This window comes from Vigna unguiculata, chromosome 6, assembly GCF_037176805.1.
Source record: "Vigna unguiculata cultivar grain cowpea cultivar isolate G323 ecotype 2 chromosome 6, ASM3717680v1, whole genome shotgun sequence".
Classification (NCBI taxonomy): Eukaryota; Viridiplantae; Streptophyta; class Magnoliopsida; order Fabales; family Fabaceae; genus Vigna; species Vigna unguiculata.
In genome coordinates this window covers 42,687,304-42,710,016 of record NC_140797.1, presented here as the reverse complement: position 1 = coordinate 42,710,016, position 22,713 = coordinate 42,687,304, and the positions used below count along the sequence as shown (strand labels likewise).

General features: G+C 33.9%; 2 protein-coding genes across 5 annotated transcripts; both read left to right on the top strand.

Moving 5' to 3' along the window:
• Positions 1-1,149: 1,149 nt before the first annotated feature.
• LOC114189183 (sister chromatid cohesion protein PDS5 homolog A-like) lies at positions 1,150-18,368 on the top strand. The gene is made up of 33 exons (XM_028077889.2): positions 1,150-1,431; positions 3,042-3,245; positions 3,377-3,558; positions 4,345-4,471; positions 4,607-4,825; positions 5,198-5,414; positions 5,508-5,653; positions 5,760-5,902; positions 6,873-7,022; positions 7,105-7,153; positions 7,235-7,426; positions 7,848-8,030; positions 8,652-8,806; positions 8,979-9,105; positions 9,445-9,594; positions 9,684-9,740; positions 9,867-10,003; positions 10,131-10,248; positions 10,410-10,553; positions 10,651-10,847; positions 12,378-12,534; positions 12,633-12,773; positions 13,635-13,706; positions 13,795-14,433; positions 14,530-14,637; positions 14,767-14,846; positions 15,271-15,322; positions 15,409-15,495; positions 15,612-15,649; positions 15,861-15,920; positions 16,005-16,150; positions 17,334-17,746; positions 17,852-18,368. Exons 1-33 carry the CDS (start codon positions 1,339-1,341, stop codon positions 17,900-17,902), a joined length of 5,034 nt encoding a protein of 1,677 aa, XP_027933690.2. The 5' UTR covers positions 1,150-1,338; the 3' UTR covers positions 17,903-18,368.
• A 1,240-nt stretch (positions 18,369-19,608) lies between these two features.
• Positions 19,609-21,667, top strand: LOC114188265 (Calcium-dependent lipid-binding (CaLB domain) family protein). 4 transcript variants are annotated; one of them, XM_085674862.1, is made up of 5 exons: positions 19,694-19,756; positions 20,420-20,484; positions 20,557-20,678; positions 20,778-20,873; positions 21,281-21,667. In XM_085674862.1, exons 3-5 carry the CDS (start codon positions 20,565-20,567, stop codon positions 21,572-21,574), a joined length of 504 nt encoding a protein of 167 aa, XP_085530988.1. In that variant the 5' UTR covers positions 19,694-19,756; positions 20,420-20,484; positions 20,557-20,564; the 3' UTR covers positions 21,575-21,667. The 4 variants fall into 4 exon arrangements, with proteins under 4 accessions (XP_027932652.2, XP_027932654.2, XP_027932651.2 ...); XM_028076851.2 differs by lacking the exon at positions 20,420-20,484 and having other exon boundaries at positions 19,609-19,756; XM_028076853.2 differs by lacking the exon at positions 20,420-20,484 and having other exon boundaries at positions 19,671-20,024.
• The last annotated feature ends 1,046 nt before the right edge of the window (positions 21,668-22,713 follow it).

The window sequence follows — 22,713 nt, the reverse complement described above, 5'->3', positions numbered from 1 at the left end:
TCATTACTAATTATAAAGTTACAGCAAGGACACAGGTTATATTTATGCATAGAATCTTTGTACATGCATTGGCTTGAGAAAAAAAAAAGGATAAATTGGTAATGTCATGTGTACGTTATAGGAAATCAACACAAATCATCTTCAAATGTGAGGACGGACTTACTCTTCTCAACAATAAATAATCACCTCCTAATTATATAAAATCATCACAAATGTGTTTTCAAGCTATTATTGACTTTTACTTTTCAAAAAACTTTCAATAAACATTTAAAAAGTGCAGTGTTTTTTTTTGTTAAAGAAATTAAATGTTTTTTTTTTAGGAAATCTCAAATAAACTCTTTAAATATTATAAATTAGTACATATGGCATTATATATTTAGAATTGTGTGTTTGGAGATGATTCGTCTTAATTTCAATAGTTACCCAAACAATTTCTACGGGGATGACAAAAGATGTAGACTTTGTTACGAGAGAAATTGAAGGAGATTTAGACATTAACATATTAAGAGAGTTATAAATTCGAAAAGTGTACGAAGAAACCTCGAAAGGAATTCATAACTCAGAATTTTGTATAATTTATTTGTCAAAAGTTTTTCATAAACACTAAAAGTGTCATAAATAAAGTGGGAAGAAATTTATTTTTGCTAAAAAATGTGTTTTTCAGAAAAAATCTAAACACAATCCCAAGCTTAGATTTTACATCTTTATTCATTTAACAAAAATGCAATTTCTTAAATGTTTAGTTTTAAAAAAAATAAATTTAAAAATTTAAAAGAAGATTCGTGGTATTTTGACAGCAATATTTTTAAAAAGGTTTTCGCAGTAATTAAGATTGTTCACGGTTTAACATTGTCTGATAAATGCATGTTCCGAAAACTGAGTACAGTATGCGAGTGACGGCAACTAAAAACACTACTTCTCAATCACACTTCTATTTCGGAAAAAAAAGGTTAACTTCATTAAAATTGTCCCTTGTGTTATTTACGTACTTTCTCAAAGAAGACCAATTATGAGAGGGGCGCAATTGCAAGACGCGCGGGGCAGAAACGGGAGGTTTCGGAAATACGAGTAAAATCAGAGGTCACAACTGCAAAACAAAAAGGTAAAAAAGTCAGCGCGTGAAGTTTGGCTTAGATTTGGATTTGGCTTCGCTGTTCGAAAATCGAACTTCACAACGCAACACAAAAACAAGATAGAGAGAGAAGCGGGGCAAACCCTTCTCTTTTTCTTATTTTCACACTGCTTCCTTCACTTTCTTCTTCTTCCCTCGGCTCTTAGCCTAGTCCAAACTCTATGAAACTGCACGCTAGTAGCTGAAACGACGTCGTTTTGCGTAACATGGCTCAGAAGCCACACCTTCTGCTCGAGGAGCTGGGATCCAAGCTCGAATCTCTTCCCTCCTCCCATGACGCTCTCATCGAGCTCTTGCAGGTGTGTGTCTCCGAGTTTCTCGCTGCTTCGTTTCGAAATTGGTTTAGGCCAGCTTCGAGAATTTCGTTTTTTTTACGGAAATTTCGAACTCTTTTTTGTTTTTTGTGGTTAGTTATGTTCGTTATTTTCTGTTTGGGGAGTTCAGGTCAGGAAAACTGTGACACGTATTCTCGGTTAAGTTGATTTGTCTGTTTGAACGAGTGAATTGAGTTCAAATGCGTGTATAGGTCTCCGTTTTTGTGGTTCTTCGTGTAGGTGGTTTGTAATTAGTTGAGGATTTGGGTTTTGGTAGTTGGTCTTTTGAAATTGAGAGGAACAATTGGGAGATTGAGTGTGTTTTATGTAGGACTTTGGTTATTTGAAGCGTGTTTCTAGAGTGGCTTTTGAGTCCGGTTAGTTTGTGAATGGTTTTTGAAGGGGCTTTAGGTCTATTTTCTGTGTTTGTTAAGTTGGTTTTGTCTTGTGCTGTAGATAAGTTTAATAAATCTGTGGATATTTTGGATGGATTAGTGGAAAAAGATGAAGCTACTGAATATGCAAATTTTCACCAAGATGGTGGGATTAGAAGTTAAAACGAAGATACTTATTCAAATTGCTTACTTTACTGAGGCCTGGTTTATTCTAATTAACGTGATGGAATTTGGCATGTATGAATGAATTATGGTTGAAGTTCCATTTCAAGTGTATTTAAGGTTGAAAGTGTTGTTTACTAGAGTTGGAGTATGAGATAAATTAAGAAGGATACCCTCCTCCCTCACCTAAAGCATTGAATTAGGAAGATGTAGCATCACACTTGCTGAATGATATTAGTATCAATCTTAAGATCTAACTAGTTTACATGTACTGTATCAAACATATTGACTGGTTCCCAACACAACATGATGGCAGTAAATTCGGTGTTTTGCTTAGGAAGGCTATTAGATCTGTAGTTCCTTAAATGTTATCTTCTTGGAAAAACCTGAGGATCCTTTTAAGGCAGTATATGGATAAGGCTTGATGTGGTTCAATGTGTGTGCTGTTCCTGTTAGTTGGTAACCATATGGTTAGTGACTAGTAATAGTAGTTTAGTCTCAAAATCCTAGGTCCTTGTTGATAAAGCAATCACAACGTGAAGAGAGAAAGTTAACAAACGTATTAAGGCTCACTTTAGGTAGGTCTTATGGACATATGACACAGTCTCAATCCAATTCTTTCTTACCAAGCTACTCTTCTAATTCTGGATCTACTCTCTAATCATAACAAATAATACGTTTTTTTTAAGTTTTTATAGAAATTTCTTTCTTTCTGATCAACATTACTGTAAGGTGTTGAAAAGTATGGACTTCTCAGTGGGTCATAGTATCTCTATGTTATGGATTTTCTATTTTCCTACGGCATAATGAATGTGTGGTATCACCAAAAAAAAAACAGAAAATCAAGTTTTCTCTTGACAATTAAAACTAGTTCACAGGCATATAATGCAGGCCAAAATGATCAAATGTGTGCTGCAAATTTCCATTATTCTTTACTTATGTTACTGCTGTGCTGCATTAAAATTTGCTTTTCCAAAAGCAATATTTTTTTATTGGCAACTACTAACCTCCCTAAACAAAATGTGGTTCTATCTGCAGCAAGCTGCATCATGCCTTACTGACTTGGATCAATCACCATCAGCTTCGGCATTGGAGTCAATGAAGCCCTTTTTTAATGCAATTGTTAAGCCAGAACTGCTAAAACACGAGGATAGTGATGTCAAGCTTCTAGTTGCAATATGTGTTTGTGAGATTACTCGAATCACCGCACCTGAAGCTCCTTACAGTGATGATGTTCTAAAGGTATCTTTCATTTATTCTGGTTATCTGAAAAAATAATTTGAAGTACCCCTTTACTTTTAGTCAAACAAGAAGGCAAATGTAGTTGGGAACATAGTCTCCTTCATCCTAATCATCATTATATCACTTTGCAGGATATATTTCAGTTGATTGTGGGCACTTTTAGTGGTCTGAGTGATACAAGTGGCCCATCCTTTGATCGGAGAGTTGCTATACTGGAGACTCTGGCAAAATATAGATCCTGTGTTGTAATGCTGGATCTTGAATGTGATGATCTAGTGAATGAAATGTTCAGTACTTTCTTTGCAGTTGCCAGGTTGGTTTATCACTGTTGAATATAGAGAAAATAGAGTTTGAGATTAATCTCCTTTGTGTATAAATCACACATAGAGTAATCTATTTATAATAGAGAGATGTACTACTAAAAAGAGTAACTAAAAATAAATAGAGTAAATAGAAGATATTGTTTGATATTGTGATTAAAAATATCTAACAATATCTTAACAATATCAAACAATATCTAAAGAATATCTAACAATCACAAAGTCTTTTACTTAGTTGAAGGTGTGAGCTCATTACAAAGAGTTATATTTCCCTGAAAGGTTCTGTTCTATTTCTGATAAAAGAAAAGAGAAAATGAATTTAAGATGATTAGATATGCAGAAACTGAAATATTTGTATACTTTGAATGTGATGTTTTGGAATGGAGAAGCAAATATTGTAATTCTGAAGTAGTGAAACTAATATCTCTCATTCTATTGCTTGCTGTGGGATATTTTACATTACATTGGGATATTTTATGTGGGATATTACCTACAACTATGCTATGTATAACACTAGTATTTGTGTACTTAGATTGATTGCTTCTTTATTTGATGATGACTGTTTTTTTATCTATTACTAATTATTCTACCAATTCTTTGTATTGTCTAATTTTGATTTATCAAGCATATTTATTGAGTAGTACTTCTGTGTTGTGTGATGTTAACTTTGAAGTTCTTAAGTAGTACTTTTCAAATGTCACATTTCCATAGTACTTTTCTTGATTAAAAATTCTCTTTAGATCAATGAATGATACCTGTGTACTTTATTTCATGCACAGAGATGATCATCCAGAGAATGTTCTGTCATCCATGCAAACTATAATGGCTGTTCTTTTAGAAGAAAGTGAGGATGTACATCCGGATCTTTTGTCTATTCTACTGTCTACACTAGGCCGTGACAAAAGAGTGAGTACTTTTTCTTATATAATTTCTTTTCCTGTTATAGGAAGTAGCTGATGCACTTAGAGAATGAATGTTGTCTTATGTATCATCTTTAATACTATATAGTGAACATGATTGTCTGAATTTTGTTTATTCCAGGATGTTTCTGGAGCTGCGAGGAAGCTTTCCATGAATATCATACAGCAATGCATGGAAAAACTTGAACCGAGTATCCAACAATTTTTACTATCATTCATATCAGAAGACAGCCAGGAAATGAACAGTCAAGTTCAATACCATGAAGTTATCTATGATCTCTATTGCTGGGCTCCTCAGATCCTATATGAAGTTTTTCCTTATGTCACAAGAGAGCTAATGGTGAATACTGATTTATTGATTTTTGTGATGCTCTACGTGGTTTCTAAATTATTTCCATTAAAACGACCTTGATGCTACTGTAAAGAAGTTTCATTATGTAAATTTAATGATATCATGTTATGCTTTGTAAATAGCTGTGCTTTAGAATTTGAGTTTCTGACAAGAACCCAAGACAGAAAACAGAGAATGGAAAGGGGTGATTTTATTGTTTGAATGAAAACGAACAGGACTAGGAAAAAGATCTCACCATTGCTAAGAGTCTCTTTTGCATCTTTTTATTCCCTATCAAATTTAGTGTGTCATAGATTGTTATACTTTTGACTGATATTCACATTTGATGCCGGATTCTCATTTGTAATTGAACATTTGCAGACTGACAAGCTGGAAACTCGTTTGAAAGCAGTGAACTTGGTTGGGGATATAATTGCTCTTCCTGGATCCTCCATTGCTGAAGCACTTCAGACTACATTTTCAGAGTTTTTAAAGAGATTGACTGATAGAGATTTTGTGGTTCGCATGTCTGTCCTTGAGCATGTAAAGAGTTGTCTGCTGTCAAATCCTTTAAGGGCTGAAGCTCCTCAAATTATCTGTGAGTCCATTGGATGCATGTACAAGATATTCAGTCCCAGATTTTTATATTTTTTTTTATATCTTCTAAATTCATTTGGGTACACCTTTTTAGCTGCCCTTTCTGATCGACTGCTGGATTCTGATGATGAATTTCGAAAGCAAGTTGTGGGTGTTATCTGTGATGTAGCATGCCATACCCTAAATGCAGTCCCTCATGAAACTGTGAAACTTGTCGCTGAGAGGCTTTGTGATAAATCTGTATGTATACCTCTCTGATCTAAATTACCCATTGCCTAACATTCTCTCTAAATTCTGATTATTTAACTTACCACATCTAAATCCTTGTCTGGCTTTACATTTCCAGCTACTTGTTAAAAAGTATACTATGGAAAGATTGACTGAGATATATCGAGTTTTTTGTGAGAATAGTTCCAACACAGCTAATCCCAGTGAATATGACTGGATTCCAGGGAAGATCATTCGATGTTTCTATGACAAAGATTTCAGGTGAAACACTGATGCTGCATAAGATATTTGGTTATGTTATATCTCTGTCATTATTTGCCTTGTGGTAATTTATTTATTTTTTGTATGAAGGCTTTTTACATTTTCATATGATGTTAATGGGAGCACAATCCACTACTGTTATTGAGAATAGAATAAGGACAGACCAATTAGTTTCTTAAAATTAATTTCTAGTTGTAAGTTTGAATGCACTCTTCATCTGAAGCTACATACTCTTTAGCTAACACCTCAGATTATTGAGAAAGTAGAAGTCTTTTAAAACTGGTTGTAACACCACTAATGGCAGCTTCTTTTCTTACATGGTGAAGATCATTTTTAGATATGAGTATCTTGGAGTAAATAACTGAAGATCATTTTTAATATATGTTTTTGTTAGTATTAGCATGCTATGTTTTTCTTTATGAATACATTTTTTAATTTAATTTTGATTCACTACCCATATAACAATTTTTTGTAAGTTTGCTTACAAAAAAATAAAATAAAATTGTAAGTCATTAATAACTTTAACTTCTCTAGCAATTCTTAACATAGTCAAACTCATTAAACAGGCTACTAATAAAATATTGGTTTATGGTGCAAAATATTGTACAATGACTGTGCATGAAATTTAAAATCTCTATTTTTATCTAGAGAATATCAAGATTGAAATAGTTGTAAAATTTCAAATGGCCCCTCCTTATAGATAACCTATCATTCAGAAAGGCTTTGGTGTACTAGATCAATGACTTTCCAGTTGTTCATTGCTTTGATTTATGTATTTTTCTGCTTCTGATATTTTTTCTTCCAGTATCAACATACTTTTACAAACTGGAAAGTTATGGTTGTCTAAACTATTGTAGCCTCTAAGCTTGTTTCTTTCTTTTCCATATGCTTTAATTTTCTTGTTATTTTTTTGCCTTAGGAATAAAATGTTAGTTATTGATATTTCTTTTGTTAACTTTTCATTCTGCAGATGGGATATAATTGAGTCAATTCTTTGTGAATCCTTGTTTCCATCAGATTTTTCAATCAATGATATAGTTAAACATTGGGTTGGGATTTTCTCTAGATTTGATAAAGTGGAGGCCAAGGCTCTTGAAAAGATACTTGAACAAAAACAAAGGTACATTTTTTTTACCACTGAATGGCTTATATTCCGCCTGGTGTCTCAAATTTTTACTTTTCATGGTGCAACTTGGTACCAGATTACAGGAAGAAATGCGGAAGTATTTAGCTCTGAGGCAGACTAATCAGGTATGTTACTGTGGATGTTGGAAAGATGAACTTTCAGAGGATATTTGATGTGAAAATGGGCTTGATCTCATTTAAATGCAGGGGAAAGACATTCCTGAGGTCCAAAAAAAGATCGTGTTCTGTTTCCGTGTAATGTCTCGTTCATTTGCTGACCCAACAAAGGCAGAAGAGAGTTTCCAGATTCTTGATCAATTACAAGATCCTAATCTCTGGAAAATTTTGACAGATCTTGTTGATCCAAATACTAGCTTCCATCAAACTCGTGAATATAGGGTAATATAATCTAAAACTTGTAGATATGGTTTAGACATACTGATTGGGGTAGTTATAGCTGCAACTGCATGGGAATTTGTCTTTGACCCAAATCCTGTGGGATAGATTTATAAGCTTCAGAACTTGTTGCTAATGCATTTCACCGTGTCTCTATAACTTTGTTTCTGTTACTTGTATGAACTTTTTTAAGAAGGGGCCAATTGGATGAACTACATAGATTGTAATTTCAATGAGCTCTTAACTTTGGGAGTCTATTAGGACTTAGGAGAGTAGTATTTGAACATCCAAATGGTAATATCTCATTATGGTTTGGACTAACTGCTCTTTTATTTATTTATTTTTCTATAATAGAAAGAAAGGAACTGTAATTTGTAGTTTGTTATTTACTGATGATAGCTATTTATTTGCTTTTTATCTCCAGGATCATTTCCTTAAAATACTCGGTGAAAATCATGAGCTCTATGAATTTCTGAATACCCTTTATATAAAGTGTTCCTATTTACTTTTCAACAAGGAGCATGTGAAGGCTGTTCTTTCAGAAATCATCACAAATAAATCCTCAGAGAATGATCAGCATGTACAATATTGTATGAACATACTAGTGGTAAGAATATGCCCTTTCTAGGTTTATTGACTTTTTGCACTTGTTTTTTCGATATTTATATTGTGTATTGGATATGCTAAACAATTTTCACTTTAGTTCATTGCAGTAGGGAGGGTAGGGGTGGCAAAGAAATAAATCCTAAACTTTTATATAGCTTTTCCAGATTGCAAAGCTTTATGTATTTGCCAGTGGATGATTACTTCAGCCCTGGAACTTAAGTTTCTTGATATTTCTAACATAGTTTCACATATAGAATCCCTTTAAGCTCAAACTGGTGAAGAAACGAATACTTTATGATTAGAATTTAGATTGTGGGAATGGTGTGGCAAGGTTTGTGCGTCTTTTTATAGAGGCATCAAGAAGCATATTCATCTCTTATACATAAGCTGTTAGAAGTCCGAATAATGATTTATCAATATTTTAAAACAGCGTTGTCAGTTTGGATGCTTGTGTTTTCGCTGTGCCCCTTTCTATTATTTCTTATGCTTGCATGATTTTGTCATCAAGCAATATCATGTTTTCAGTCATCTTGGACAGGAAAATTAAAATACTGGAATCTCGTTTTCTAATCAAATCATATCTCTAACACTAACTTTCTGGTTGACTAATGATGAGATGCAGATAATTTCTAGATTCTGTCCATATCTTTTTAGTGGCACTGAGGTGGAGCTGGTGAATTTACTTAAGGATAATAGTGATATGATTAAAGAGGGTGTTCTGAATGTTTTGGCAAAGGCTGGTGGTACTATTCGTGAACAGCTCGCAGTTACATCAAGGTGTCACTTTTAATTTTATAACTCTTAGATCCACTTTCTTTTATAATATTCTTATTATTCCTTGTACCATGCAATTTTGTAGACCTTATTGGGAGACTATACTGTTAAATTTGATGACTCTTTTATATCCATTTTCATTTATAACATTCCTATTGCTCCTTGTTTCAAGCAGTTCTGTAGACCTTATGTTGGAGAGATTATGTTTAGAAGGAAGTCAAATACAAGCCAAGTATGCTGTTCACGCTCTGGCTGCAATTACAAAGGACGATGGCCTCAAGTCTCTTTCTGTTCTGTACAAGGTTTATTTAAATTATTTGTTACAGGATAATTATGCTGACCTCCAATTAGTGTTAATTACATGTAAACCCTTCTTGTTTGAAAAATTACACCTAGCTCCTGGGCTTTGTCATTTTTAAAGGGGTCTATATGGTCTGTACATAGAAAGTAAGGGGTGTCTATGTGTGATTTTTTAGAAAGTGAAGGTGTCGAAGTTCTAGAACAATATTTAAAGTATGGGAGTTAGAGGTAGTTTTCCAACAAAGAAGGGTGTAAAGTAATTTGGGTCTCAAAGGAAGTAGGTCATTTTCCCTGTATTTGTGATTTTTTATATATTTTGATTGTTCTCACCTTATATGCAGAGACTTGTAGATATGCTGGAAGAGAAAACACATCTACCTGCAGTATTACAGTCTCTGGGGTGTATAGCACAGACTGCAATGCCTGTATTCGAAACTAGAGAAAGTGAAATTGAAGCATTTATAATCAACAAGATTCTGAAAAGTGATAGTGTAAGCCTTTCAAATTCCATGTGTGCTCCTTTAAAATAAAATTATGGAAGTAATTAGTTTCTATTTAAATGCTTTTATCATGGTTTCAGAAAGAAGATCACTCAAGAATATCTTGGGACGATAGAAGCGATCTTTGTGTTTTGAAGGTAGGACGATATTCTATTCTGATTCTTTAGATGCTTTGGATGGTATCTGTATTCTATAATTTGATTCATTGGATAGTTCTAGTAGGTTTTCATATTGACCCTTTTTTCCTTCTTTCTTTACTGCAGATATATGGCATCAAAACCCTAGTGAAAAGCTACTTGCCAGCCAAAGATGCTCATGTTCGTCCTGGTATAGATGGTCTTCTGGGTATCCTGAGAAACATACTGTCTTATGGTGAAATATCAAAGGAACTACAGTCAAGGTATATCAGCTTCACAGAGCTAGATGTTTTGGTTAACTTATCTGAGAATTTTCAGTTTTTCTCTTTTTCATTTCAAATGGTTCTGTGGCTTAGATGCCACTTCGTTCTCATTTATGCCCTCTTGCAGCTCAGTTGATAAGGCCCATTTGCGGCTTGCTTCTGCAAAGGCAGTCCTTCGTTTATCAAGGCTCTGGGATCACAAGATACCTGTTGATATTTTCCACTTAACTCTAAGAGTAACAGAGGTATGTTCTTCCTTCTGTATAGTTAATATCTTATGTAGCATTTTGATTTGTTCTCCACATTTATTGCCAAGACAAAATTAAATGTAGGCTGAATTGGTTTGTTGAAAATTTCATTTCAATGTATAAATAACTGCTTCTCTATCTTCTTTTCGGTCTGATAGATTGGCTTCCCTCAAGCTAAGAAGGTTTTCTTAAGCAAAGTTCATCAATATATAAAGGACAACCTTTTAGATACCAAATATGCATGTGCTTTTATATTCAACATATTTGGATCCAAGGATTCCAAGCCAGAGGAGTTTGCAGAGGTAATATTTTGTTTGACTCATTCCTTTTTGCAATTGCAATATTTACTTGCTTTGATGTCAATTTTGTCTTAATGATGACTTGTGCTTGTTAATGCAGGACAAGCAGAACCTGAATGACATTATTCACATGCATCACCAAACCAGGGCTTGGCAGCTTTCTGGACAATCAGATGCAAATTCCTTGACAACTTACCCTGAATACATCCTTGCATACCTAGTTCATGCCCTTGCTAACATATCCTGCCCCAATATTGATGACTGTAAGACTGTTGAAGCATACGATAATCTATACAGGTACTATTTCATCCATGTTCGACATATCTGAACTGGATACGTATTTATCGGAGAAAACCTAAGTCGTACATTAACTAGAGGTAGTGTCAATAAGTGAGGACAATTCTTCTCTTGCTAGCCAGTTTTGTAGGATAAATTTAGACCTAAACTACATTATAAGATGATATCAAATTTTATCCAAGATCTATTGAAAGGGCCACTCACCTTGTTATCTCTTAGAAAGTAAACTTTAAGTTTGATTCAACCTTACAAAACAGGTTTGCAAGGTGAAGTTTGGACTCACTTATATATTATAATTTGATTATATCTCTAGTTAATGTGAGATTTCTAACACGTCTTGGATTGGACATCTAGAACATGGTATGCTAAATATTTGTGGGTGGTTTGATAGTGGGTGGTGTGATAGGCTCCACAAATGTGTTAGGATAAACTTTGATACATCTTAGAAAACAGACTTTAAGTCCAGTTCAACCTCATAAAACTGGTTTGTAAGATGAGGTTTGCACTCAATTATGTATTATAGTTTAGTCATATTTCTAGTCAATGTGAGATCTTCAGCTTTATCCATATACCAAGCCCAGTAATGCTGGACGTGAGAGGGTGTATAGGGAAAAACCCAAGTCCCATATTAACTAGAGATATGTCAAAATACAGTGTATAAATGAGGGTAGTCCCTGTTTTACAAGCTTGTTTAAGGTTAAGTTAGACCTAAATCACTTTGGAAAAATATTTAGCCTATGTTTTGGGACTACTTAATTTTTAGAAATAATCATGTTTGTTTCTTCACCTCGGCTGTGGGGGTGGGTAGGGTAGGTTGACTTTGCTTTCATATTTCAGCTGTATGTTAATAGCTTAAATTGTAGTTTTGTTTTTTTTTTCTTTCCAAAAAAATAAGATGGTTTTATGATTTTGAAAATTGTAGCGTATTTATTATTTTCCAGAAATTATTTTTCTCTTTCAATTTCATTCATGTTTTTTTTTTCTTCATTTTAATAGCTGATTTTTTTTGTTGCATCCAAGCAAGATTAATTATCTTAAAAATAAACTTTTAAGCAAACTTGTCCAAAGAAAAAATTGATTATAACAATAGTCGATTATAGTTATTATCAATTATTGAATTTTTTTGTGGCTGTCCCAAACGCACCCTTAGTGTGCTGTATACTGATGTTATGATTTGTATTACTAATAATGCTTATTGGAGTTGTATGCAGATTAAAATAATATAACATACTTTCCTTGAAAGTTTGTTTTTGTTGCAGTTTATGGAAAAACTCAGATAAATCATAGTTTGGAATAATTTTAAATCTCACTTTTGAGCGTGCAGTAAATCATGAGTTCCCTGTGTTAATTTATAAAATATTTGCCCAGTTTGAACGCCCTCAACATGTTCGGTCTGTATGAATAGCTTTTTTGTTTGGCTGTAACACTTCAATTTATCTACTTACTAATTTGGTTTATACAATTTCAAAATATGGGACATGTAGAGAACTCTCATTCTTACAGAATTTTCATTCTGTCCTGAATTTTCAGGCAGCTACACTTGATACTATCAATGCTAGTGCAAAGAGATGATGACGTCAAGTCAGAAGTAGCTATTAACAATGAGAAGGAAATTATATCTACCATTACTTCTATCTTTTGGAGTATTAAGCAATCCGAAGATGTGGTTGATGCATCAAAATCAAAGGTTGAGGCTAAATTATCTTTTTTCACAATATAGATAAAAATTGCTAATGTCAAGGTAATGAGACTGTAATCTTACATTTGTGATCAATGAATGGCCAGAATTCGCACGCCATATGTGACCTTGGGTTAGCAATTACTAATCGTCTAGTAGCGAAGGATGTTGATTTACAAGCGTTGTCTCATTCAGTTTCTCTACCACCAATGCTATACAAAGCATGTGAGAAGGAAAGTGGCCCCATGGTATTCTTCTTTCTTGTCAAATTTTACAGTTTCCTTCTGGTATGCTAAATTGGCAAGTGTTACAAAATGCATCCCAAATAGTTGATAATTCTTAAAGATACTTTTGTTAAATGAGATTGATTTGTAACATTGCTATTGCCAATTGCTTGCATCATATAACCTCATTAGCTTTTAATCTTTGTAAAACATTTTGAATGTCTGTGTTTTAAGTTGTAAGTTTTGTTGTTATTTGTGCCTAGCACAAGGTACTTGCTTGATCTTTTTATTTAATTAAACTTTTGTCTTTTGTGATGCTAGAGATTTGATGTATACATTTCCTCCATTTAGAAGGCACTTCCCTGTGATTACATAGCTGATAACATCTTATTGTTTGATGGAACGTAAATGTAGTTATATTAGAGATCTCAAATCGACTAAATATGTGACCAAATTATAGTATATATGGATGCAAATCTCACCTTATAGGTCAATTTTTGTGAGATTGAGATTTAAGGTTTATTTTGTAAGAGGTTTTTATAAGCTTTATATTGTATGTCGAGATAAGAGAAACCAAAAAGGCATATGGTCAATTATGTGTGTCTACACCACAACAGAGCTATTCAATTTATACCAGAGTGATCGTAATTACAGAATATTTAATTACCTTATTTTAGGCTAATAGCATAAATGTAGAATCAATCTTTTTGTTCCTAATCTCATCAATTATTATATCTACAGGATTCTAAAATATGTATAAGATTCTAACATTGTACATGGAACACGAATTTGTATTTCATTGACCGATTTGAAAATATATGTAAGATCTTGGTTTATTTCTATTAATTAAAAAGAAACGGTTATTAGTGTAATTTCATTTGGCAGGTGAGCAAAGAGAAATCCTGGTTGGCTGATGAAAGTGTCTTGGCTCACTTTGAATCACTTGAATTAGAAATGGTATGTTTGGTGCAAGTGGTAATGTTAAAAAGAAACTTTTAGTGCTTCTGATGTCTTATTAAGTGACAGTGTTTCTTCCATATGTCAGGTTTCATCTCAATTAGCTGAGGATGACACTTCCAAGGACGGTGAAAAAGATGGAAAAGAAATGTCCCTTGGAAAAATAATAAAGGACATAAAATCTCAGGGAACCAAGGGCAAAAGAGTTAAAAAGAAAAAGGCTGTGCTAGCTGAAAAGAAAAAGGCTGTGCCAGCTGAAAAGAAAAAGGCTGTGCCAGCTGAAACAAAAAAGGCTGAAAACGATATCGATATCCTAAATGTGGTCAGACAAATTAACATAGATAACTTGGGATTATCCACTAATTTTGAATCTAGTAACGGTCATGAAAATTCATTGAGTAAGAAGTTGCAGAAGGATCCAGAGCGGGCAACAATTAAAAAGCGAAAAGGAGAAGACTTAACCCCGGTTCCAGTGCCTAAACGTAAACGGTCTTCCTTTACCCATGGAAAATCAAGGTCGAGTAGTACCCCATCAAAGGCTCCACCGAGAGGTTCAGGGGAAGACTCTTCTAGAGTGAAGTTGCTATCGGGTGCAGAATTTAACCCCGATACAGATAGCAAAGCAATTAAGAGAAAAAAGGTTAAAGGCAATGAGCCGTCAATACAAGCAAAAGCTAAGGCTCCCAAGAGCTATCATGATGACAAATCTAAAGAGCATGATTTGAAGGTAAAATCTTAGTGTCAGACAGATTTGTACTACTATAGGATCTTAAAGTTGAATTTATCATGTTGCAGACTTTTGTTTATTTGCTTCCTCTTGCAGAGTCCTGATAATTCAAAGCCAACTGACAAGTCTAAAGGTGACAAATTCAAGTCATCCACAGGATCTGCTAAAAAGCTGAAAAGAAAAAGTATTGGAGGATTGGCTAAGGTAAATTTCTCCACCTCTATTGCTGTCAATGTTGTTGTTTTCAAGTAGTGTGTCTATGCCATGCTATAATGTGTGTTCCCGTGAGTCTCTTGGATATTAGTTTAATTTGATTTGATTTTTTTCCTATAGTGCACAACAAAGGAAGGTGAAAGTGACGCTGAAGATCTAATTGGCTGCAGAATTAAAGTTTGGTGGCCTTTGGATAAGAAGTAAGTTCTTAAATTAAATCTTGAGAGATCAGTCGTAGTAGTAAAATGGTATATTGATGCCACCGTTTTTATCAATCTAAGACAAATGTGAAAAAAAATTGTATATACATTGTTAGTTATGTCTAAAGCTTTTTGACAACATCCTCCAAAGATGACTCACGGGTTTAACTTCTTTTTACTGCACTTTTATTACTTTGCCTAGTTATCAAGTTTTTCAGATTGCTTCTGTACAGATTAATTGCTTTTAAATATTTCTGACTGGCTGTCGATTAATTATCCGTGTACTGCTTTATAACATCTAATCTGTTTTTTGTATGTTTTCTTTAGTTTGATCCTAGAAACAAATTTTTTAAATTCCCAATGTCTTATCGTCTTCCTAGGATTTCTAATTAAAGTTTCATGTTGATGTATTGATATACTGCAGATTTTATGAAGGCACTGTTAAGTCTTATGATTCTTCAAAGAGGAAACATGTGGTAAGCTTACATTCTGAATTGGTGCAAATATTCTGCCTATAATTTACAATTCTGACATTATTGTGCTGTGGCATGTCATGTGGAAGATATTATATGAAGATGGGGATGTAGAAGTGCTCAGTTTGGAAAAGGAGCGATGGGAGCTTGTTGACAAGGGTGGCAAACCTAATAAGGTCTCCATTTTTCCATTTGCCTTCATTCTTTCTCTGACATTTCTGCTGTTCTTCTGTTTCCCCTAAGATATCAAATATCTTTGAAGTTTGATACAATTTTACATTGTTTTTTCCAGAAGCCAAAACTGTCAAAAACTATATCTTCCCGCGAAGTGTAAGTATCCCTTTTACAAATTAGTTTTAGTTTAATGTTATTTGGAGGAATATGTTTCACTGTAAATCTCAATATAAAAATTTCCACTATTTTGGAAAAATTGAATTGAAGTGTGTCGTGTTTTATTTTTTCTAGTTTCATTGGACGTCTTGTATCCCATTCTGAATGTGCTGCCATCTTTTGTGGGTTATTTTTCTCAATTATTTTATAGGTCTACTGGGAAGAAGCAGAGAAGTTCTAGTACTTCAGAAAGTAAAAAGACAAAACAAATGTTAGTAGAAAAATGAGATTCTATTGTACATTTGTGATTTTATTAAATGTTCTATCATTATAACTTGTATCGTATGCTGTTTAGAGTTAATGGTAAATCTCCTAGCAAGCAAGTAAAACATGGACAAAAGGGTGCCTCAAAAATTGATTTCCATCGTGAGGATGCTAAAGAGAGCTCTGAGTTAACAAACCCTGAAGATACTGTTATATCTAAAGCTGAGATTAACTCAGGTAATGCAATGTAGAAGGTTTGATGCACATATTTTTTTCCTTTACATCACCTGATTGATTAGATGTGATATTTGTGTACTGGATCTGGATTTAACGCTTCAGGACCTGCAGAAACCCGGTAGTTCTGTTTCAATGCAACTTTGTGAAATTAAAAAAACATTTATACAATATAAACTTAACTACTACTCTCTCATCCCCTAGCAGGTTATATATCTTCATGCTTGCTCTAAATCATCTGTTTTCTGTAGAATTAGGTGATTGGTATGTTAAACATGTTTACATGTCTTACCTAGGTGGTATGCTTGCTGTTGACCAACTGCTGTCTGTTACTATAATAATAATTTCATAATTTCCTTTAAAAAATACGGGTCAACTATCTGGGTTTAGATTCATTCAGATAATAGACAGTCTTGATCTCAAAAGGAAATGTGTTCTACCTAATTCCGATCAAATGATACAGCAATCTTTGTCGGTTAGGAAAATAATTGTGTTGTGAATGCAGCGGAGTTTGTGAAAACTCATTATCTTTTATCCGCTATACCCAGAAAGGGGAAGCCTAGTACACGATGCTCCCAACATTTTGGAAGTCAGGGAAGGCTCAAAATGAAAACAGCCTTACCCTTGTAAGAGTCTATTCCTTCGACTAGAACCTGTTACCACCAGATCACAAGACAGTAATTTAATGTCTGGCCAGGGATTCTCCCTCTTATCTATCGTACGTACCCATGAAAAGAAATCTGTAATTCGTAAAATAATGTTTTTTGACTTGAAGTAGCTAATCTTTGTCTAGGCACTTTGATGATTAAGAGGAACAAAGCTCGGAAGATGTTAGTAACCAAATTCATTTAGTTATGAATTTTGTTAAATCAACCAAATTCATTTAACTGTGTAATAAACTTTTTCTTTCCTAATAAAAGCTTTCCGTTTTATATTCTTAACGTAGTCTTAAGTTGCATTCATTTTTTTTTGCTTTGGGATTTTGAATCTAAAATAGATTTTAACTTAAATATTCTTAACCTATGTATCATGTGATATGATCTGTGAGAATTCTTGTTTTTGTGAAATGTTTAATTCTTAATTTTCCAATTACCTTGGGAAATGACTATTATGCTTGGAGTTTCAAACTATGAATATAATTAATTGTCTGCTCTCTTTATAAATTTTGTTTGATTTTCTATTCTAGGTGGTTCTGAAGCGGAACAGGCCGAAGGATCTGGTGTAATAATAACTAAAAGGAAGAAAATTAGCAAGAAACCAAAATCAGTTTTACGTGGAAAGAAACCCAAGAAAGAGAAGAGCTCAAGTAATAAGAAAGAATCAGATCAAGAGAAGCAGGAATATGTTGGGAGGCTTTCTAAAGAGAGTGTCCCACAAGGAGATCCAAATAATGGTGCAGAAAGTAGTTCAAAAGAGATAGATGCCAATGAATCAAGAGGAGCTTTGAGAGAAAATGATATTGGAGAAGAATCAGGTTCTGAAGGGAACCAAAATGACAGCAATGGGGAAAGTAGTCCTAGAGAAGTGGAAAAATCACCTATAGAGTCAGCGAGTCCTGATAGTGCCAAAATCGCTGAAGTTTCTGATGACGAGCCCCTGGTAAATTACTCATCCTTTGTAGAATTGCCGCGCCTAGTTTTATTCACCTGATAAAAATCTTGCACATTTTATTTTTAAGCTAATCACTAAGAATGGCTTATGCAGAGCAAATGGAGGCGTCCTTCGGGAAAGAAAAGCTCAGGGCAAAAACGGTGAGCAGTTTGTCAGTTGTAGCACAAATCTCTGAACATTTCAGTGGCAGTAGTACTGTGGCAGCATTTAGTGTGTTTCAGTGCAAGTATAGGTGTGGATGATGACTGCCATTTTATTGACACACTAATAGATATTCTATGCGTTTCTTGCATCCACTTGTAGATGTAATATAACAGTTGTCATCCCCACGTTTAGAAAAAAGAAACAAAAAAAGGTGGTGTTTTAGGGTTTCTTAGGGCTATGTTATGCTAAATGACCTTTTATTATTAGTGTAGGTGATAGGTTTAGCATATGATTCATGAGGATGTTTCCATCCCTCCAACACAATTGATTTTTCATTGAGTGGGCCAACATGTACAGCTATACGTGGGGATAATTGTATTTGTAACTCTAGTTTCTTCATACTTATGTAGTCTTAGCATCCGTCACAGAGATTATCTAATCTTGCGCTCTTCTTGTTTTTGTTGCACATGGTTTATGAACCTGCGGTTTTTTATTTTGTGAACTGAAACCAGTTTCACACCCACACCGACTTAACTTGGTATTTTGGCTTATGATGCAATGTATGTATCTGTTTTGTTTGACAATATACCTTTGATCATATGTTTTCCATGCTCACTGTTTAGTAAATCTAGGTACCGTTTTGCGTAAGTAAATCTCGAGGCTATGAATGATTTATGTTATTTACATCTTTCGCATGATAATATTTCGAATGAAAAGTGAGATTTTACTTGTATATCGAAAACTTAAGTCACTTTTTGAAAAACAAAGAAGATAGTTTTGGAATGGTTTCAACTAACTTTTAAGCAATATTTTTAATTTAAAATAATAATAATAATACTTAGTATAGAAATGTCGAATTACTTAATAATTTCTTTTCATTGATCACACGCAGTGGCATCATCACTCTAACGAGTTTTGAAATTGTCTATACTCACTTTTAAACTCGGAAACCGCTAAGTATCGCATCCCTTTCCATAACCTTTCTACTCATGTTATTAAAAAAATACTAGGACTCGGTTAAGGTTACATGGTATTGGTAAAACACCATTAAAAAAAATGGTTGAAATTCTCACAGAAGAAGAATAGAGGGTGGTGGTATGCGTGATAAGTTGCGTAATTTATAATTTGATTTGTTTAATGGTGACGGTGGCAAAGGATCATCGAGAAGAGTATGAATGAACTGTGCGAAAAGCAAGCATTGTGGCGCACGCGTTGAGAGTGTCCGAGTGAGTAACGTAAAGAAAGAAATAAGAGAGCGTGGTCAGAGTCAGCACTGAACCAAGTCACAAACGCGCACGCACTTCTACAGTATACTTTCCTAACAATTAAATAAAACTAAAACATGGGAAATCGTGTTGTATTATAATATCACTCTTTAAATTTAAACGTTTTAAATACATCATAAGATTTGTAGGTTTAATTGAAATTTTAAAATAATTTTTGTACTTTTGTCTCCAAAGATATGTCAGGAGGAGTCTCACATAAATGTTTGAGGTGAGGACAAAATAGAAAACATTAAAACTAAAAAAATTCTTAAATCTACTAAAGTTTGAAAGTGGGATATAAGAAGAAGACCAGGCCTGGTCAATCCTGCGGCCAACACAGTGGATCTTTTAATAATGCGTAATCATATCCTTTGACCGACAGGTGTGATTCTCACATTTTCCTGTCTTCAGATACCCTTCTCATTAACCCACCTGTAGCTACCGGTGAAGAGGTTGTTCCACTGTCTTTAAGTCTCATCATCTTCTCTTTTTGCTCATTCACAAATCACACCAACACAACACACAAATAATATATTAACACACTTCCCAAACCAAACCACCTCACACACACACACACACTTATCCATTGGTAAGTTCCAACATCATTCATGTCTTTCTTTCTTTTGTTTTCTGCTTTTGACTCCCCCAAAGGGATACATCCTTTTCCTTTTTCTTTTGTGTGAGTTGGATCAGTGAGCCAAATGCCAAACCCACTTCACTTGGCTTTGAGATCGGGATCCTTCTCCTATGATTCTTTCTTTTGTTTAATGGGGATTTACTGAGGAATTCACCCTTCATTCCTCGCTTGCTTTTTCTCATTCGGTTCAATGATCTGTTACTGTTAGTTTTTGTTGTCGGTACTTCTCCTTCTCTGCTCTCAAAATGCTTTTATTATTACTACAGCAAATTTGGAATATTTAGATACTTGAAAAAACTCAACTTTTGATATGGGTAGGTAAGAAAAGTATCTTTCTTCCAGAAAAAGGAAGTAAAGTAACTATTTTTCTATCCACAAAGCCCCCTTCTTCAACTTGGTTTATTCTATTCTTCTGTTGGGTTCATTTCTCATTATGCTTACGTTGGATTTCTTTTCCTGGTAATTTTGCTGCAAAAAACTTACTAACAGAAAGGAAAAAGAAAAATCAGACTTTCATTTTTTTAACTTTTCCCTTCTATCTTTTTCCTTTTGGCTATTTGGGTTAAAAGAAAAATGAGACTAACGTGTTTCTATTTTTGTCTTGGGGTTGATAAGTTGCAATTCTTTGTAAAAGGGAAGTATTTTCCACCATTTTCTGGTTTTTGTTTCCTAAATGAATGATGAGTATTGAAACTGCATACTTTGTACTTTGGTTTAGACCTTCTCTGATTAATGTTTTAACTTGTTTGCAGGAGTATAAATGATGAGTGAACAATTGGGGCTGCTAAAAGTCATTGTTGTGCAAGGGAAAAGGTTGGTGATCCGTGATTTCAAGACCAGTGATCCCTATGTTGTGCTGAAACTAGGGAACCAGGTAAATAGGATTGACATGTCAGTTTCATTTTCAGCTTGTTTCTGTCAACATTAAATTATGTACCATATTTAACCCCAAAATGTTACTAAACTATACCAGACTGCAAAGACCAAGGTAATTAACAGCTGCTTGAATCCTGTTTGGAATGAAGAGCTTAATTTCACTCTTACAGAACCCTTGGGAGTTCTGAATTTGGTAAGTTCCATAACATTGAGTATACCCCTTCATTCTTCTTTTCTTCAATCTCTAGTTTGTAGTCTATTTTGCAAGGAAGATACTCTAGTGAGTGTCTGTGAAATACATTGGTGATTTTTCTGGTAATGTTTTTCAAACAGCAGATTTTGGCTAAATATAGCTTTAGTTCTATACTTTATAAACAACGATTTTTGTTCTGTCATTGTATTGGCAAATTTTGTCCTTGTTCTGGTATAATGTCCCATATTATGGATTAAGGACATCATGAAAACCAAGATCGTTTCTAAAATAAATTTTGACCAAAGATAAGAATCTAAGACATATTTTATCATCTTTGAATACAGCGCACTACTGTTTATTAGCTTTTGTTATTGTATAACTGATTTGCTTTTTCCTTTTTTTTATAGGAAGTGTTTGATAAAGATCTGTTGAAGGCTGATGACAAAATGGGAAATGCTTTCCTCAACCTTCAACCCTTAGTGTCTGCAGCCAGATTAAGAGACATCTTACGAGTGTCCTCTGGTGAGACAACCTTAAGGAAGGTCATACCTGATACTGAAAACTGTCTTGTCCGTGAAAGCAGCATCAATTGTGTTAATGGTGAGGTTGTGCAGAATGTTTGGTTAAGGCTTCGTGGAGTAGAGTCTGGGGAACTAGAATTGATCATCAAGCTGGCCACACCTATTACTCCTAAAACATAGTGCAGAAATTGCAATTGTTCGAAGTGAAAATCTCTAACCAGATCACAATTGTAACATTTTGTGTGTAGCTGAGTCTTGCTTTTGATTAACTTCTGCATAGATGAATTTCTACCCAAAAATGAAAAAAAAAAAAGATGTCATTGATAGATAAAAGCCTCTAGAAGCTGCATTTTCAAATCAACATGTGGTGATTTATGGCTTCTGCTTTATGGTGTGCTAAGTTTGTTACCATGTATTACATACCCTACCCCCAAAAGTAGAAACTAGCCCTTATTTTAGCAATGATCATTCATTGGGTATTCCGTGAGTTTTGATGTATTATTGTATTGATTTTCAGTGAAGTTAAGAAAAGAGAAGTTGGTTCTGCTTACTAGTTTCTGCATCCTCTTATACATGTGATAATAGACTATTCAATAATCAAAGGATCATAATTTAGCTGTGAATTCCAGTAGCAGTAACAGTACAGACAGTAAGAGAGTTTTCTGGGGTCAGATTTCATTTTTTTAATCCATAAGAGTACTCAGATGACTGTGAAGAACAGTTTCAGGAATAAAGAATCAAGATGCAGACTTGTTTAGCCAAAACATGAAAATGTTTTGCTAACAAAATTTCATTATTGGTTAACTAAGACAATATTATCAACCTCTTTTGTAATTATATAGCAATAATAGTGATCTTTCTATTTGTGCTTTTATTCAACCAGTTTTGAAGATTACTAGTTAGCATACTGAAAATGATCATATATTAAGAAGTAGAAAGAAAATGAAATTATATTTGATGATAGCATTGTTCTTGATGTAAAAGTTCCTTGCATTTATGAAGAATAAAGAATAATGTTGATACCATTTTTTTAATTAACCTAGATCAGCCTAGTGGTTTATTCGAGGTCAAATCTTATAATTATTATCTCTACCAAAAAGTATCTAATAAGTATGTTTGTACATTAAAACTTACTTTTTTCTTCATTAAGTGCTCTACATTCGAATACTATAGTAAAAAAACTATTTGATTTAAATTAAAACATAAAAACATTCATGTGAAATAGAGTGAAAAATTCTATAAACACATTCATGTGAGTCTAAAAATCAAGATCCATAAACCCATTGTCTTAAGGTTTTGGGTTGAGAGTGGTGTCAGTG